We start from the raw sequence: 20,023 nt of genomic DNA on the forward strand, positions 1-20,023 counted from the left end.
TTAAACTTCAATAACTTTTCAAACAATACTGATCACAAGTTGCCATTTCGTGTCACAAGAGTTGCGACGTTGCCAGTTTGCATAGTGATGGCGGCTTAGTGCGGCGGGCGCTAGAGCAGAGAGAACACGTGCATAAGGTGCGTGTAGGCATCGAATACCCCACCTGGTTCGGCACCTGCCTTGAGGTCAGCCAAGAGTGTTGACCAAGTTTATTTTCATTATTTCCAATTGTTCTTAAGTTTAAATTTATTCACAATTGTGATTCAAACAATGTTCCAAAGATCTTTTTCAAAAAAGTTGTTACCAGAAGATTTAGAAGTTTAGTTCGTAAAAAAGTTTCACTTTTGTTTTCGTTTTCTTCTTTTTATTGTTTTATTTTAGGTTTATAGCTTAAGGGACAAGAATCGATGTAATGACAGTTGGAATTACGGTCGTACTAAATTAGCATACTTATGGTGAAGTACAGCATGTGGTATGGGATGAGTCCCAGCATACCCTCCCACCGATCAGCTGGTAAAGCATGCTGTAGTTTCACAACAGCTGGAGAGCCACAGGTTGCCCCAATAAAACGCACTTCTTTAGAGGAGTGGTTACACTTTTATAATGTTTGACGTGGTTATAAATATTACTGAGGGTTTTCTGTTTACTAGTAGTTTAGCTTATTAATGTTGGACACATTAAAATAATCACTCTAAGGGGGCGATTCAATTCATTTGTCAAGATCAGTGTCATATGATTCAAGTCAATTTCCAAACAATGACTTTAGTTTTAACATAAGTTATATAAAGCTTTGCTCAGTTCATAAACCAGCCCCCACTGCGGTGATCAATCTTTCAGCAATTCCAAAACCTTTATTTAAAAAGAATAAAATAAAACAATTGTGTCCCCCCCCCCCCCATTGGGTTATCACACCCAATCTCCAGTCTAAAGTGACGGGAGATTGGGGTGCAACTGTTTTTGGGTTCCCACGCCTTACTGCACGTCGTGCACAATTAGACTGGGTTATACCCATCTAAAGTCCTGATTAGCACAGACGTATCGCACCTTTCTGCTAGCCACCCCAGGAGGGTGCAAGCAGAAATGTGTGCTCCAGCAGCTATTCGCACCCAAACAGAGCAATAATTGAATTGCTTCGTCGTGGCCTCCCAGTAGTCAGAGACACGGGCGCAAGCAATTAAATCCCCCCTAATGAATTAAAGTGACAGAATGCCACAGATCCTAACCGATTTACCTACTTTAAAACTCACGTTTATTTTAATTGCTAAACAGAGAAGGACCTGTGTGGTGGATCTTGTATCCGGAGACCAGACCTAGCCTGCCCACATTTCCATCTGGGACCATGGTGATTATTCCTTCTGAACTCGCATTACCTAATTGGAGTATTTCTATATGCCGATATATTTTTTGTCTATTGTAAGTGTGCTGATGTATTAAACCTATTCCTTTACAAAAAAAAAAAAAAGGTATCACACCATTTTCGATTTTTTTTGTGTGTCTTCCCTAAACTGAGCTCTATACAGAGCAGAGGAGACATTTGTCTATGCGGATCTGCAGAAAAGGAACGATATTGGGATCTGCATGTACCAAACAATTATGAACTATTGGTGAATATTGTTTATTTATTTTTTGTTATCCAACTGAGATGATGTGGTAACCACTGAGCGCCTGTTTGTTGTGTAAAATCTTTTCTGTCATATAATTTCAGTGTATATGTGGATGTACACCTATTTCATAACACCAGTGCTGTGTGGTGGTTTTAATTGTGCACGGTTTCAGAATTCTGTTTAAATTGGTTACTTTAAAACCCTATAACAAAATCTTGACTGCGTTCATTGCAGGAGTTGCCAGTAAATGGTTGATTTGGGTTGGGTATGGATTGCCGGTGGTCGGGATGCAGCTTGTAAGAATCCCGACACCCATAGGCAAGTATGCTAGCACTAACCCTAACTCCTACCCCTCCCCGGTACCTAAACCTAACCTTTCCCCCCCACCACCAATGCCCAAGCTCCCCCTCCCCGCAGCCTAAACCTAACACTCCCTCCCCGATGCCTGAACCTAACCTCCCCCCTAGTGCCTAAACCTAACCTCCCCCTCACCGCACCCTAAACCTAACCCTCCCCTGACGATATTTACCTTTGAGATGCCGGCGGTCGGGATACTGGTGCCGGGATCCCATCGCTGTTGGGATTTCGGTACTGGTATTTAGACTGTCGGTATCCAGCACGCCGGGATGCCGACTACATCCCAGTTGATTCACACATTAGAATGCGCCTGCATTTAGTGGGTTTTACCAAACTGCACATGCGCTGTAACTGAGCGATTCAAAGTCAGATGAACAGCCTATTGGACGCTTTCTATGGGCATGTAGGCAGACTTACTTACTATTCTCAGTCATGAGCATGCATTGTGAATGCCAAATTCAGACAGATCTCCTGCACCTAGAAGGTGCAAGCTCTGATGATCGTTTTGATGGTTCCTCTTGCATATGGAAAAAGTGAGACGTTGCAATATGTAGCCAGTAGAATGTGCAGCTGCATACAGATGTGCATGCAACTGAGAACAGGGACAAAAACAGAGAAAAATAGCGTGAGAGGCTTCTATGAAGACTAGAGACTAAATTAATCTGCCTCATAGACACTCAGGAAGTAATATGGCTGAAAGTCTCTGCTGATGTTACCACTCTGAGGATGTGATTGCCATAAATTGATCTAGCCCTACCCACATAATCTCTTGCTCATCTCTAAAGTTTTGGCATTATGGGGTAGATGTATTATAGCAGCACTTATCGTGCCGCTATAACGCTTCCTGCTTCTCCTTTTTACCGAGGCTAAGCAGGAAGCACTAACGATGAGATGTTTTAACATCTCATTGGCCGGAGCGGGGGGAGTGGAAACTCCTCCCTTCGTCAATCCCTGCTGGAGCCCACAGTGCATCAGCCTAGTGCTGATACGCTGTGTCTCACTCCTGGCCGGCTCCACTGAGCATGCGCGGGATCTCGCAAGTATCGCGAGATCCCTGCAGCAGGGACACTGCTGTCCCATCCTATGCTTGCAGCTCCGGTTTTTGTTTTTTATTCCTAAGGACGATGTGGCCACACCTCCTGCGATTAGGTCATGCCCCAATAAGTTTACGACTTCGGGGGTAATTGAATTAGCCAAGGGAATCAATTAGCCAGCGGTAAAGTACTACGGCTAATTGAATTCCTCCCTTAATCTGTTGTTGGAAAGAATAAACAGCTTTCGGATCAGATGCTAAGATTACAATGGAACGGACAGCAACTGGTTGCTGGGGTGACCAGGTTGATGGTCAACTATGCAGTTTGCAATTTCCTGGGTGAAAAAAAAAAAAAGTATTCACAGGAGAGTGTAACCTGAGCTCTCAGTCTGAGCCAGTCAGTCACCAAGCTCTTCAATGGTCATATAATGGCATAGGAAGAAAGTGATATATAAAACCCATCTCATTTCTACAGCTGATACCACCTTTATGCAGTTGAAAGAAACAGATACATTTGTTTCTTTTTTTTTTCCCAAGCTCTGCAGATGCCTTAAGAAAGAAAATACCAAATGTATATCGGTTCCTTGCTACTATTCTAAAACAAAAAATGGGCAATCATTTAAAGATATTAAGCCACAATCAATGTCATTTAAAATCCACATTTTAAACCATTTGAAAATTGTTTCACCCAGAAAACATCTGGCATAGTTTTCATTTTGCTGCCAACATGTATTGAATCCAACTTGCTGGCACGGCATTTGATGTTTTCACTCGGAGATAATTTCTTTTGTGAAAGCATGAATGATAAGTATTTTCACAATCTCGCAGAATATTGTAACTAGTGCATGTGGCTCTAGCTGGTTTCAGAGAGCATCAAAGCTGTCTGCGAAAAATCCCCCAAAAATCTTGGCACCATGTAGCTCAATATATCAGTACTGATCACACGGAGCCTTTAAAAAAATAGGGCTTGCATACACAACAGTAAAACACCTCAGAGATGAGCAGAGGGAAAAAAAAAAAAAAAAAATTAGCAGTAAACTCTCACATTGGGCTCGATTCAATTGAACGCGAATTAAATAGCGTTCAGGAGGGAGCTCCCGGAGCTATTCAGTGCGTTAGGTTGGAGAATGCCCGTTCACCCGCCCCTCGCTCCATAAGTAGGGTGTTTAGTTGCGAGACTAAACTGCCCGGCAGGATGCTAAGGGCAGAAAACAGCATCGCGCCTGTACTTTTGTTGAATTTCTGCTCGCACCCCTGGAGTTTAAATCGTGAGTTTTTTGAGTCTGAAAAACATGCAAGTTGGGCAGAGTTTAAAAAAAGTGAGAGAGTTTATTGCAGTGTTTAACAAACTCGGTCCTCAAAGCACACTAACAGTCCATGCACAGACGGTTAAATCAAAATAAGTGCAGTACTAATTAAGGGCCTGATTCAGCATGGATCGCTATTCTGCTTATACGCACGCAATGCAGTTGTTTACATCAGCAGTGATATGCAAATGTTTGCATTCGCATTGCGATCGCAGGCTAATATAAGGACGCCCACGTCTCCTTAGTCATATCCGTATACTTTTGCAACATAGCGAATTAAGGCCTTATTTAATTAGCCCCGAAAACTGAAATTTTGCGCCAAAAGAAAAAAAAAAAAAAAAAAAAAAACTGGGTGAAATTTTTGCCCCCCACCCCAAATGATAAATTACCCCAAAAATATATCGTAAGTTGCATATTTTGGCAAAAAATGGACCGCACAAGTTGTGGGTGAAATAAAAAAAAAAAAAAAAGTTGAAAAATTATCAAAAGCTATTTTTTTTTCCAGGAAACTATTCTTTCACGTAAATTGAGCGTACATTATAATGGGTGCAAGTATATTTTTGTGTCATGAAAACACAAATTTTAATGACCATTAAAAAATTGCCTGCTGCGCCCGGGTGCGATGTTTAAAACACTTGATACATTCGTACCGCCCCCCAAAAATTCAGACCCAGTACTATAAAACCATTTTCAACGATTTTTTTTTCACCCTAAATTTGCATTTTTTTTCACCAAAGTATGCACCTTACGAAAAAAATGTTGGGGTACTTTATCATTAGGGGGTGTCAAAGGGTTCTGAAAGAAATCATCACATTTGTTTAGGTAAAAATAGGGATTTAGCATTTTTTTTTTCTCCTGGTCTGGGATGGAGAAAATAATTTTTTCCTTGCGAACATCAGTTTTCACCAATAGCGGAAAAAAACGCCCGTTTTCATTGCTAATTGAATACAGCCATTAATCGGTAACATCAGACCCATACGCACAGTTAAGGCAGGTCTGGTTTCGCAGTGGCTAATTATTGCACGCCCATGCAACACTGTTGAAACACATTGGCGCGCCTGCGTTTGCCTGACCACCCCCTCATCATTACCCTGCGATGGGTCTGTGTGGTCACTGGTTCGCCCACTGCAATGCGTACGCATGTGCTGTGCGGAATAATCAGAGATTGCATGCGTATAAGCAACTGTGATCCTTGCTGAATCAGGCCCTAAGGCACCTGTGCGCAAATACGTCTATCCTTAAAACCTGGACTGATAGTGTGCCGTCAGGACCGTGGTTTGGAACCTCTGGTTTACTGCTAAACTCTCTCCCTATTACATTTGGACGGGATGTAGTCAGCATGTCTCCACATGTCATGCCGAGAAACTGTAATCCGGTAACGGAATCCCGACAGCGGTTGGGATCCCGGCTCCAGAATACCAACTGCTGAAGATATCGGGGGGTTAGGTACTAGGGGGAGGATTAGGTACCGGGGAGGGGGAGGTTAGGTTCAGTCACTAGGGAAGGCGGAGGTAAGGGTTAGGGTAGGGAGAGGGTTAGCACACCGACCAACAAGTGTCGGTATGTTAAACCTGTCGGGATCCCGGCGTCAGAATTCTTACCGCTGGGATCCCAATTTAGGCATTACTTACCCATTCCCATTTGGCCCATGTTCATCAAACAATTCCTGGACAATGTTTGCAGTGTTGCAGGATACAGTATCCTGCTGAGGGAGGCCTCTGCCATCAGTGAATAGAGGGCCTGATTCAGCAAGGAATGAATGGATGCAGACGCACGCACCCAGCCGCAGCGAGAATATGCTAATGACTGCATACACACGGCAATCACAGCACAAAGATGCAGACGCCCAGCACAACATAATGCTGCCCCCTTTACCCTCCGCTAACGTCTGTATTGATGCACAAGGCTGAGAAAACATTGGGAACATAGAGTAACATCGAATTTGCACGCAGAATAAAAGGTAGACCTGACCCTGCCGCAGGAGTTGAGACTTTCTGCACGCAGGGGGACGCCAGGCTGCATCCGGCATCTCAGTGGCTAATTTATGCACGCCCCTGTAACGGGGTGCAAACACACTGGCGCACCTGCGTTCGGCCGACCACTCCCCGTATCCACTTCCTGCTCCTGTCAATCACTTTTCCCTGGGTCTGAGTATTCACTGTGTTCGCTTTGCGAACGCAGTGAGCAGTTTGCGCACTGCGAACCAGATGCATGCGCAGACAGTGATCATCAGCTGATTGCGTGCGTATGCATCCGTGCATTCCTTGCTGAATCAGGCCCATAGTTAACTATGACCAAGGGGTGTACTTGGTCTGCAACAATGTTTAAGTAGACCATACGTTATCAAACTCTTGGACGAATTGTGGATGCTACCGTATTCAGGGAATTGGCTAGACCTATTCCTGAGGCACGGAGTCTAATGTGCCAGTGGTTTTCACCGGGGACCCTCGCAAGAAGGTATGGACTTGGCTGCGTCCGACACACAGGTCGCGGCCCTCAGGTTAGGTTTCCCTATACAGGTGCTGGTGAACTTGGTTTGGAATGCAGGAGGCTTTAGCGTAGTCGACTAGCCGGGTCAGAACCAAACAGACGAGACGATACCAGGGAGTAGACTTAAACGGGTCACATGGAATAGCCGAGGTCAGAACCAGATATCAAAGCAGAACCTGGGGTCAGGCAGAATCAGAGTCACGAATAAGCCAAGGTCAGAACCAACAGTCAAGATATGCACAGGAATACTGGAGTATGGTAATGGAGCTTATACTATGGCACTGGAGTGCTCCCAGGAACTTCCTTATATAGGTCAAAGTTCACACAGTCTCCAATCAGCAGGTCCCTAACTAAGTGCCTGTCTCTTTAAATCTTTTAACAGAGCGGCGCTCGCGCTCCTAAGGAAGCCACAGCCGTCTGCACACAGCAGCCGGGGAAGGAGGAACACAGCTGACAGCGGGCGCCGCTGAACCAGGTAAGAGGGACCTGGCTTCGGCAGCGCTGTGACAACCAGGACCGAAGGTTTCCCGGAAGAATATTGCTCAGAGCATCACACTGTCTCTGTCGGCTTGTCTTCTTCCTGTAGTGCATCTTTGGGGTCTTCTCTTTCCCAGGTAAATGACAGACGTCCACATGATGTAAAAGATAGCGTTCACGCTAGGCTGTTCTAGCGGGGCGCGGCGCCCTGCCCTCCTTCTGGAAGGCAAAAAGCGCCCTGCCCTCCAGGAGGAGGGCAAAAAGCGCCCTGCCCTAACAGCCCGCGGGAGCAGTCTTCACCCGCGGGTCGCAGTGTCCCGCGGGTGAAGAAATGTGCGGCGACCCAGTCACCGCCGGAGAATAGATGCCGGGCGCATGCGCCCGGCATCTATTCTTCCTGTCTGCAGGGCTTGGGGGCTGCCCGGCGTGTCCGTAAGTGCCGGGCACGCCCCCAAGAGCAACAAAAAGGGGACGCGTCTTCTAGCCACGCCCCCTTTTGGTGACCACGCCCCCTTCTCGGTCGCGCACGAACGTGCCCTCTCTAGCTCCGGCGCCCTGCCTCACGCCGGAGCTAGAGTGAACACTAAAAGAACGTGACTTATCAGACCAGGCCACTTTCTTCCAATGCTCCATGGTCCAGTTCAGACACTCATGTGCCAATTGTAGGCACTTTTGGTGGTGGACAGGTGTCAGCGGCTACGCAACAAGCTGCAATGCACTGTGTGTTCTGACACCTTTCTATCATAGCCAGCATTCAGTTTTTCAAAAATTTGTGCTACAATAGATCTTCTGTGGGATAGGACCAGATGGGCTAGCCATCTCCCCCACCCCCCCACCCCACACACACACACACATTAATGAGCCTTGGGCTCCCATGACCATGTCACTAGGTGTCATTCCTTGAAACACTTTCAGTAGGTACTAACCACTGCATACGGGGAACACCTGCCGTTTTGAAGATACTCTGACCCAGTCGCCTGGCCATCACAAGTTGTCCCTTGTCAAAGTCGCTGAGATCCTTACACTTGCCTATCTTTCCTGCTTCCAACACATCAACTGACTTTTCACTTGATGCCTACTAGCGATGTGTCCTGACTCGCCTTTGCTGCAGTCGCGCCAAACAGCCCCTCTCTGCGCTCCTGGTCCTGTGAGACTCTTCATGTTCCCACTAAGGAGTTTTAGTGGAGAGCCGCCCCCTGCCCGATTTTAAAGTGGCAAAACATGCCCTGCCCTTATAGCGGCGCCTCGCTAAAGTAGCCTGCCTGTGCCATCCCCACTCGCGGGCTGCAGTGTCCTGAGGGTAGAGAAAAGTTACGGTTTCTGATCGCCGCCGGGTAAATAGATGACGTGCGAATGTGCACGGCTTCTATTCACAGCGAGGGGAGAGCGGCTTGTCAATTTTGGTAGCCCTGGCATTGCAAGTTTTCCTGCACAGCTTGCAAAGGGGATAAATGACCTTTGTTGTTCTAGAATGACTAATCAATTGCCGAGAAATTAATCCCCCTCTGTCCAGCTTGAAGTAAAGCTGCAAAGAGATATTTGTTCCCAGCTCCCATAGAGTGAGAGTAACTGTAAATCATTACACTGTAGTTCACAAGTAAATGCTAGGTTTTTGCTGCTCCTTAAGAAATAAGGTAAGCAGTGCAATCAGTTACAGTCACAGCACACGTACAATGTAGGATAGTTGGCCTTTACTTGCACGAATGAAAACCAATTAAGGCCCGTATTCAACTTTTCCCCTCCTTCGCCTGTTCTCCAGGCGGAAAAGTATCACGCGTGTGCCTGCTATTCTCCGTATTCAATTCCAAAGTAGGCGAAAACAGGAACAGGCGAAACTTGGATCAGTGAAAAAATACGGTAATATTTGGTAAATAATTGTAGGACACCCCTAAAGATGTCCAGACCTGGGGGATTACTATGGGTACCCCCATTTTTGCCTGCAGAAGAAAGTCGCGTTTTTAAATAGCCGCGACAGATGTTTTTTTCCCTGACATTGAAGTAGTGATGCAGAAGAGCACTTAGATTTTTTATTTCGTTTGTAAAAGTGGTCCCATCAAATTTGGGGTACTTGAAAATGGGTAGTAGCATATTTGTAAGCTCCCTAAACTAATTTTTAAAAAATTCAGCAAAAATGCACCTGCCGCTACTCTGTGCAATGAAGAAAAAACCTGCGGATTTAGGCCCTCATTCAGAGCCGGATGCTCTGAGCAGAGCGCTCGCTCTGAATGAGGGCCGTCCTCCATAAAAATGGAGCGTCCTCCTGGACGCTCGTATAGCTGTGGGTCACCACCCACAGCCTATACGAGCGTGCAGGTTGATCGGCACTGCGAGCCTGCGGTTGAGTTCCTCAACCGCAAGGCCCGGAGTGATTTTGGCTCTATCAGAGCCAAAATCACTCCCACTGACATCACTAGTGATGTCAGTGGGGCCGGCTTCTGACGGTAGGCGTTCCCTTGGGAACGCCCCCGTCTGGGAGGCACGCCCCCGGCACGGCCACCAAAGGGGGCGTGCTGTCAATCAACATCGACAGCACGCCCCCTTTGATCAGACACAACGAGTGAAGGAAAGTCCTTCGCTCGTCGCGTCTCGCGCATGCGCACGACGGAGCTCCCTCCGTCGTGCGCATGCTCAGTGCACACCATCGTCTGAATCAGGCTCTTAATTTGTCTATTTTAGAAGTGATTTTTAGGTTGTTTTTTTTTTTCACCCGCCCCCCAAAATAATTTTTTTGGGGGTGTCCCGGGGTCTTTTTTTTTTGTTTTTTTACACATTTCGTTTTAAAGGGGGCATTCCCAAGGGTGCAGGCTATCTTTTTAAAGCCTGCATCCCTAAACCCCAAATCTGCACTTTTTTTCACCTGCTAAAAAGGTAATTAAAAAATTATCCCTGTTTTTTTAAAATGACTTTTCGCACCATCTACGAAAAAAAACGGGAATTTTTGGGAAATATGCCTGGGACCCCCCTAAAGATGTCCAGACATGGGCAATCACTATGGGTGCCCCCATTTTTGCATGCTGAAGGAAGTCTGAGTTTGTAATAGCCGTGGTAGTTGCATTTTTGCGGCTATGAAGAAGTGGTAAAGAATAGCACTTAGTTTTTTATTTATTTTTTTTGGGGGGGGGGGAGGAATAACTATTCCTATCAAATTTGAGGTACATTAAGATGGGGGTAAGCATTTTTTTTTAAATCCATAAAGTTATTTTTAAAAAATTCTGCAAAAATGCACCTGCTGCTTGTCCCCGCAATGAAGAAAACACCTGCTGCATACATGGGGACCCGACCTGAATTAATTTAGATAGTTTTGCACTTTGTTTCCATATTTTATTTTATTTTTTTATCCCCCAAAAATAAACTTAATTTTTTTGGGATGTCCCGATTATTTTGAAACTTTTTTTGACGCATTTTTTTTTTTGTCAATGACACTCCAGGGGTGCAGGCTATTTTTTGTAAGCCTGCACCCCTAAACCCCAATTCTGCACTTTTTTCCACCAGCAAAAAGCTGGTGAAAACTTATCCCCGTTTTTTTTTATCATTGACCTTTGCACCGGCGAAAATTAATACGGGGATAATTCAAAGAGGCGAAAATTACGTAATCGGCGATCACCGATTCAGACATTTCGCCTCAAATTGAATATGGCCATTATTTTGATAAAAGGTTTCCACTGAAGTGGACTGGATTATCTCTCATTCATATATATCAAAAAGGCTGACGCTGCTCCTCACCTGTAATGGGGGAATTCTGGTGTGTTGCGCACTGATGGCCACTAGACAGCACATGACTGAGCAATTCAATTCTTGCTCCGTTCGGGCACGCACAGCAGCCAACGCTGACATTTCTACTCGCAGCCCCCTGAACTGGCGAGCAGAAATTACCGAAAAGTGACCAGTTTCTGTGCTCAAACTGGACGTTTCGCGGGTGCGCCAATGTTCCGTCATTTGGAAGAGATGCTAACCAATACATAGAGATCAAATATCTATATCTGTCAAAATTTGGTCGATGATTGTCACTTAACCATCCATTCTGTTTTTAGAGATTCACTATAAAAAAAATAAATAATGGATCACACTGATGCGTGACCAGCAAAATCTGCAGATTGATCTGAAGCCATCACAAGTTGAACAATACCACCATTATACAAGGGACAACATCATGAAAATAACATTGTATTCAGTTTAAATACAGATGCTGTTGTTCACCTCAGTTTAATGAATTTGGAATGGTGCAGAATATCTCCACAAGAACCTTACAAAGCAGTAACTACTTAGTAATACAGTATGTTACATATAGGAAAGATTCCTGGACTGCACACCCTGAATATATATAATGGGACATGCTACATGTTGAGACTTATTGCAGGCACAGAAACAGACAGTTCACAGGTGCACAACTAAAAATTACTGATTATATATAAATACATTATGCAATACAATTTTGCAATCAATAGAGGTTTTTGACATAATCATGGCCAAAAATTTTTTTGCATAATGTATTTATACATTATTCAGTAATTTGGAGTTGTGCACCTGTGATCTGTCTATTTCTGTGCATACAGTATGTTGCACCAGGCACCTTTCATCAGATGATGAACATTTTAGCAAACGCTACATGTCTGTCTATAATCATCTTTAGATAACAAATTCCTAATAGTAAATCACAATTAAAAGGATTGTGGCGCAGTATGTCTCTAGGTACACAATGCGGATGTACAGTATATGCAGTGCGCAATGTTTCGGTGCTACCAACTAGTCTACAGAATACTAAACTCCGGTTTTAGATCAGGTGGCTGTTGTGTTACAGTTTGTGTATACACATTGTATATATAAATCAGTGAAAACAGATTATAGATTGCAATGCTTTAATCATATATTGGAAATATATATCATTGGGTAATCCCTCAGGAAATCAATCTGAAATATTAGCCAGAGACTAATCGCGTTGGAAAGTATTGGGTTTTATTAATGGTTTGCTGCTGAAACATAATGGATCCTTTGCTTGTCACCGTCTTGTGGATTAGAGAATATTTATAGAAGGACACATGATGTGACCAGCATTTCTTATCAGATAAGGCTTTCTGAATATTCATTTATGTACATGCAATGGTTTGCTTTTAATAAGAAATTGGTGAACGGGTTACACTATATTCTGCTACTATTCTGGGAATGTAGCTGTATTGGAAGGTTGTGATTCATATGTGCAAGAACCATTTTGGAGGTCCCCTTGAGCTGTGTTAGACAAGCCTGGTTAATATTTACGCAATGGTACAAAGATAATTCATTTATTTTTGGAGCACAATTCACTTTATTAAATTCAAATTTATTGAACTAAAAACAGTGCTTTTCAAACTCCGTCATCCAAACACACTAACAAGTACAAGATCATTTTGATTTAAAAATCTGTGCTAGAGCATATAACCATGGGCTGATGTGTCTTGAGAAGCACTGCACTAGAAGACATCTTTACGCCTTTATATTTAGTCCCTGGCACACAGCAGGGTTCATTTAAAGTTTGGCTGCACTTTGATGATTCTGAATACTGGCTTCCATCTATAACTCAGTGCCATGGTTTAGATATTAAACTTATTTATCTATCTATCATAATACAACCTGTCAAAGAGAAGAACTGCAGCTACAAGATACTGCAAGATACAAGGTTAATACCTGGTTCTTAGAATATAAAACACCACAATAGGAATGATTCACAGATGAACACAAGTCCATTTTGGACCTAATCTTTCAGGTTTTCACTCTGCACACGATCTGGAAAAGGAGTAGGCAACCGCGAGTGATGAGAATACCGAAGATACACCTAGTATCATCTGCAAGATCATTGGATTGGTCCTTGCAGCTCCGTAGCAGAGGCCAGGAAGCTGCTTCGGAAGACACAGACCCTAACCACGACATTCCCCGAAAATAGCCAGCAACCGTCTGTGTATGCAGTCGCAATGGTTCGGCGATGGACATTTTGATCAAACATAGAGTTGTTCAGAGCAACAATAGTGAGGCCGATGGTGCGTCTTTGTATGTAAATGGCAGATCAGAGATGCCGCAGATGGGATTCGCTATACAAATCTCAGTGACTGCAACATTCATATATTTTCGCAGTAGCGCTGCATACGGAATGGGATTTGCGCGCACCTCTGAATCAGGTCCTCCCCACATTTCAGGTCCCCACCCTCAGTGTCATATACTCAAATACTCACCCTGATACCAGTCTACAGACTATGCCTGTTTACTGGACCTGCACCTGTGTAATCCTTATTGGCCCTACACCGGTGTACTGAAATTTGCACCCTGAAAATGAAAGTGGTAATTGGAAGTGGTTTAGGTGGACTGTTGTACAGAATTGTTTGCTATAGTATTTACAGTATTCTAATACAGCCCTGCATTGTGGTTATTCCATTCATTCTATTTTAACTTGCACACCTGGTTTTGTTTGCAGATTCTTCAAGTACTGCATTGAAGATCTATCTAAGTTCTACCATGGGGACTGATCTTTCCTCCCAAGACAACTTGACTGCCCTGCTGGTGAGAGGCTGCCTGATGTAACCCTCCTGGGAAGCCAGGACTCCACTTGTACTCACAAGGGTAAGCAGCAGCTGCCCTGATCATCCAGACTAAATAGTCTGGAACATGAATGTTTTGGTGTGTAAAATACATTATAATATACACCAACACATGAATAATGTTCATGTACAGGCCTGTAGTTGCCCTTACATCACCCACAGATCTGGGACTGAGCACACATCACATATACACATCCCTCACAAACAGATCTGGGAAAGCGTGTCAAGGCCTCTATTGGGCCCATTGAACAGTTATAAATAGGCAGTATGCTTGCTGCAGAGCATAGGGACTGGAACACAGCAGTGAGCTGTAGTAGTGGTTCTGCCCAGGCTGGGCCTTGGGAAGGTTTTCTTATAAAACACAAAACAGAAGGAATAAGTTATTCAAACCAATGGTAAATTGCCATGTGATAATCAAACATTCCAATTTAATCAGGGTAGCATTGTTATAATTTATAACTACGACCCCTGCTTAAATGGTGGGATTTGAACACCATATAGTAATTCCCCATTAAGATGAATAACTGATAATGATCCTCTAATCTTTGACTAAACTACTCCTTACAAAAATGTTAAGGAGTATTTTTTCACTCTAGTGGAAAAAAAAAGGGAGCATGACCATTGCACATAGGGCCTGATTCAGACCCGCTCGCAAATTGCGGCCGCTCGCTGGCAATAAGAGGCCGGATATTTAAATTAAGCACTCGCACTGCATCTCGTAAGGACGCCCTCTATGTCTTAGCGAGCCCCGGCAATAAGCGCTCGCTAGTGTATAAAGACGCCCCCTTGCCACTCGAAACACACCTCATCTCCGGTATTTGAAGGATTAAATTGGTAACATCGAGAGCCATCAGAGCTGCTCGCAGCGCTTGAGGTAGACCTTACCCTCCCGCAAGCACTGCGAGCAGTTCAGGGTAAAAAACCACCAAGTGACGTGTTCAACGACACTAATTTTGCTAATTACGCACACCCATTAAACTCCGTTCTGATGGTCAGACACGCCTGCGTTCGCAGCACCACTCCCCCGTTCACAAGCACCTTCCCCTGTTACCACCCACAAACGGCGCTGTCACTCATTCCACTGGGCAGTCTTGTCAGGGCGAGCGAGCAAAATCCAATAGCTCGTACTAGTTTGCGCACTGCGACTTATACGCATGCGCAGACGGGCGACCATCGCTCAGAGCAAGCGAGCGCAACTTAGCGTCCGGGTCTGAATCAGGCCCATAGAACCTACCCTAACAAAAACACACAGACAGGGTAAGTATACAAGTTGTTGAACATCACATCAAAATATTGGCCTATACAAGCATGTACAGTATCCTCAGTTTACTTCTTAAAAGGATAAAAGTTATAATCATGGCCTATTATCATTTTGCAGACCTGCAGTGTGTGTTGTAAGAGATATTGAAAAATATTTGTGAGCCATACATGGAGCTAGAAACCAGCTTTTCACATTCGGGAGTCTGGGAGGAGATGAATTTACTATAGAAATGACACCAAAAAGGAAGCAGACAGGAGTTTTCAGAGGCCAAGGCTTCCTGGCTTTGTCTAGCTATGCAAGGAAAATACAATATGGAGGGCGGACGCTTTAAAAGGAGTGAGAGCAAAATGAAAAAGGAGTGTTACATTTACACCAGTGCAAAAGCAACATATATTGTGTGCCTAATATATGGTCTCCAGCATATGTGTTATATTTCCGACACAAAAGAAGTGTTTTCAGGCTGCAACTTTCATTTATTATTCCCTGATTTATTACCAACTAGTCATCCAAAAACGAAGATATGAAACCTTTACTGAAGACCTCTTCCTCTAGGATATATGTAGTTTGACAATGGTAGACTGTGTAGTGACATACAACAATGCAAAGGGGTCTACCCATACCATAAAAATTAGGTTGGTGAGAATTTTCCCTCTGTAGCAGCAACAAGGTGTGGGAGCAGATTACAATGAAAGGCCAACCAAGTTTAGAAAGGAAAAAAAAAAAAAAACTGGGTGTGCATTTAAACGTGTCTCACAATCTCCCAGATTAAGCAGCTTGCAGCTTTGTCCAATGGATACAGACAGAGCATTACTTCTGTGACTAGCTTCTAATTTAATTTTTTCCTCAGACTTTGGAGTTAATACAATTAGGAGCGAGTTGGGTCCTGCGAACAGTTTTCACAGAGAATTTGCACCGTAAATAACAATGATCAGTGTCTTAAATGGTGGGTTTTAGACCCTGTATACCAATTTCCATCAATGTGAATTACTGATAACGATCCTCTAATCTCTGGCTAATATTACTTCTTAAACATGGGAGTGAAGTTTAATATTAATCTTTTAATAAAATCAGATATATTTCTTGGGCAAAACAAGGCAGATTATAATGGGCCAGCTGAGTATCAGCCCATACTGTATCAGCCCATTACAGTATCTGATTTCCGCTCGCAACTCCATAGGCTACAAGCAGAAAACAGCTCTGAGAGACATATCTTGGCAAGTCCGCCGGAAGCAGTTCCTGGGGCTAATTCAATCAGCCTCTATGTCATTTCCAAGTTTGTGTCAGATATTCTATAACACTGTAGGAACACTTCATGGTGTGTTAGTAAACTAAATGAATATCTAGACGGATTATAATGGGCAGGGAAATGCAGAGATGAAATGCTACTTTTTGTCTCAGCAGAAACTTGTGGGTTACTTATAGCTGAATGGACACATTTGAGACAATGCAAATATTGCTTTGGTTTGGAGAACAAGTATGGAAAAACTGTAACAGTAGCAAGAACATCCACACAACCGTACGCACTGAAAATATTAATTGGGTAGTTAAGAATTGTGGAAATTACAGGTTTTAGCAATGTTTATAATGAGTAAAGCTGTTTACGTCAATGCTCTCCAACATAACAGCATGTAAACTAGTGATAGCCAACTTGGTATACTACATCTCTGTAAAAAGTTATAAAGTATACGTTTAAATCTGAGAAAGCCTTATCTGTAATAACACATCAGCAGACATTTTAAACAAGTGTTAAAAGCTACAACAGAGAAAGTTTGGAAATAAAGCAGGAAATAGCAGGATACGTAGGTAAAGGCTTGGATGGGCCGCATGTGGTATTAAGGGAGATTTAAAAAGCAACAACACAATTTATTACCTATCTTAAGCCAGGTAAACACTTACCCGACCCAGCAGCTGACCGACCGTCACGCCAACTGTGCAGCCGATTTAGTAAGCTATACACACTTACCAATCGTCCACTCCATGTCTGGCCAGACATGGGCAGGCATTTAAATTTACCTGTCCAATTGTGATGTTGGTGTCGGCGGTCCCTGCAGCAAGCGTACAGGTGGATCGCCTGTACACAGGCAGATGTACAGATATATAGCAGCATCAGCTGTGCTGCAGGGACGACCCGATAGATCTGTGAACGACAATGTTCACAGACATATTGGGTATACACACCCACCGATGCACTAGCGATAGATCGTTTCGTTGACTGAACAAATAATATATTGACAAGTGTGTACTTTGGTTTACAAGAAGGTGGGACAAGACCCAGAGCCTAATGGTGCATACACACGGGATGATCATCAACGATAATGCTGAACGATCTCCCTGCACCTTCCTGGAGTGCTGGATGATCGATATCGCTCATCCAGCACACCACCAACGACGGACCGGCGACCTGCAATCTACAATCGTGGGTCCCTATGTAACTTGGTTGATATCGACCAGGTTGGCCTGCATGCATGGGCGATGGTCAATATCGTTATCGTCCATACGTGCTGGCGCATCGCAGGTCATTTGTGGGTTGGAAGGTATCACAAAATGCACGATATGAACGATATCGTTAATATCGTGCATTTTTATCGTACAGTGTATACTCACCATTACAAACATTTTAGGGTCCACTGATTGTCACATATTCCAAACATTCCATTATCATCTTTCAGAATTCCACAAAATATAAAATAAAAATAGTACCGTAAAACTAAAAAATCTGAATCACTGTAACAGATAAAGGGATAAATGAAATGTGATGCTAGAAAAAAAAAAAAATATACGTAAAACCACTTCCAATAAGCTTTTCATTAGAAATAATCATATACTTTGACAATGATGCTGTGGCATTTTGTGTACTGTGGATCAATCAAGGAGGTTGGCCTCAAAGCTATTAATGATGATATTTAACACACTGGCTACATATTAGACAAGTATTCTACTGATCTAACACTACTTTGCTGCATATAAAATAACCGAATATATTGGGACATCTCATGCCCACCCTTTTAGAAATGCTGAAAATTGTCAAAACAGTGTGAAACACAATAAAATATAATTCAAAGCAATAAAATATTTTGTAGAAAATATTCTTACATTGCAGGGCAGAGGCTGGACAGCAAGGAAGTTCTTCTACTCGCTTGCCCTGTAGTTTACTAGAGAAGCTTTGGGTCGTGGTCACATAGTTGCTCGGAAAGATGCCCACACGGTCTTGGATCTTTCCAGTCCACCAGCCCTCATCACCAGACACACGGGAATCCTTGGAGAGCACCTGGACCAGGTCACCGAGACGCAGGGTCAGCTCGTCCTCCGCAGACGCTTCATAGTCGAAGACTGCAGTCCAGTAAAATGGATTTGATAAAGAGGGTGAAGGTTGTCCTCCAATGACCCCTGCCCCTCCTCCACCATCATCATCCCCATACTCCTCCAAAAACTCCTGTCTTGTGGGAGTACCTTCCCTGTCATCCTGATCCTCATCTTCCTCTGGAACCAATGGTACTGGTAATACTGATGCATTAGATGATACTCTCGTCACTCCGAAAGATGTTTTGCTATTGCCAGGCAGGGAGAGCAGAGATCTGAGGGGCTCCATTGAACTGATCCATAGGTGAGGCTTGGTGTATGGAGCCTTGTGCCCATGCACTGACACTTTATAGGATGCAAGTAAGAGAAAGAAAGCCTGGGGCTAGTTAAGGACACTGGACAAAGTCACCTCCATAGGCAATCCTAAAAAGATGCACAAAAACAGGAGTATTGGCACCGCAGCAAATATGACACAGAGAGGGTCAGCACCTTCTGCACCAGCTGGTGCTGCAATACTGGATACTTTACTAGGAGTAAAAAAAGTTTACAGGAAAGCTAACATGCAGAGCTATGGGCTGCAGCAACAGAAGTTACCATTCTCACCACCTTCTCCTGCAGACAAAGCTTTGTTAGGCATCTGAAGAGGGGCTGGCAGGATACTGCGGCCTATCAGTAGGTGCCCTGCAGCTTAATATAACGAGAAAGTGCAGTATCCGAGCCTGCAGAATGGAGAGAGGAGCATGCACAAAGGGCTGCAGCAGCATCAGCATCAGGGGGTCCCGGGTCTGTCCAGTAGGGTAAGTGCAGCGCTGATCAGAGGGACCAGTCCATGGCCAGTGTTACAGGCTGCAGGGGTCTTAACTACGGGATCTAATGTCAGGATGCCCAGAGGTGCCCAGGAAGAAGCAGAACTTCCAGTGCCACAGGCCCAGAAGAGGAGCAGTGCCCACAGCCTGGCCCAGCCAACCACCCCCCCCCCCGTGTGATGCCCACCTCACGTTCACCGGTTTACAAGACTAACAGGCAGCAAGAGGCTGACCCGCAGCATCTCTCCCGTGCCCTCTCTCGGCTGCCCGCACCCATCCGCCCGGCAGCCCACTCCTTCTCTTGTCAGGGGGAAGGAAGCTCGCAGCCGACTGCAGCCGCTTTCCTCGCTCATTGGCTGATGCTGCTGTACATCTATGCGGCTTCTGGTTGTGATAGGAGGACGGACTCTACTAAATCCGCTTGTTCCCGCCTCCTGTCTGAAACCTGCTGACCCTTAGTTTTTTTTTTTTTTAAACAAAACTTTAATCGGTTTTAAATTGTAATACAAACATACAAGCAAGGTGCATGTGGTGAGAAGGGGTTTTACTATGTCATTCATTACATTTGTCTGGTCCAGTATTTCCACATTTGATTGTCACTGCTTTCGCTTGGACTCAATGAATTGTGTGTTAAAATCCTTTCCCATCAAATTATTAGGGCAGTCCAAGACAGTGAATTAGGTAAGTCAAATAGTAACAGACCAAAGGGGCATGGCAAATTGCTTTACTTCAGAAGATATCTGTCTTCTATCTATCCATTTATGTATTACATATTTATATCGATCTATCTCATATCTATCTATATACATTGCACTCGACAACCGG

At 44.1% G+C, this 20,023-nt stretch overlaps 1 protein-coding gene across 3 annotated transcripts in view; it reads right to left on the bottom strand.

Moving 5' to 3' along the window:
- MAP3K9 (mitogen-activated protein kinase kinase kinase 9) overlaps positions 1-19,570 on the bottom strand; it is an 82,775-nt gene extending 63,205 nt beyond the window's left edge. For 2 of the 3 annotated variants that reach the window (XM_088471309.1, XM_088471307.1), the window contains exon 1: positions 18,186-19,350. In XM_088471309.1, the coding sequence (XP_088327435.1) occupies positions 18,186-18,681 (496 nt within the window). In that variant the 5' untranslated portion in view covers positions 18,682-19,350. Of the gene's footprint in view, positions 1-18,185; positions 19,351-19,385 lie in introns of those variants that run through there. The other variant, XM_088471308.1, reaches the window with a different exon arrangement.
- Between the last annotated feature and the right edge of the window lie 453 nt (positions 19,571-20,023).

Source organism: Taudactylus pleione, unplaced genomic scaffold, assembly GCF_031769625.1.
Source record: "Taudactylus pleione unplaced genomic scaffold, aTauple2 ptg000113l, whole genome shotgun sequence".
NCBI lineage: Eukaryota > Metazoa > Chordata > Amphibia > Anura > Myobatrachidae > Taudactylus > Taudactylus pleione.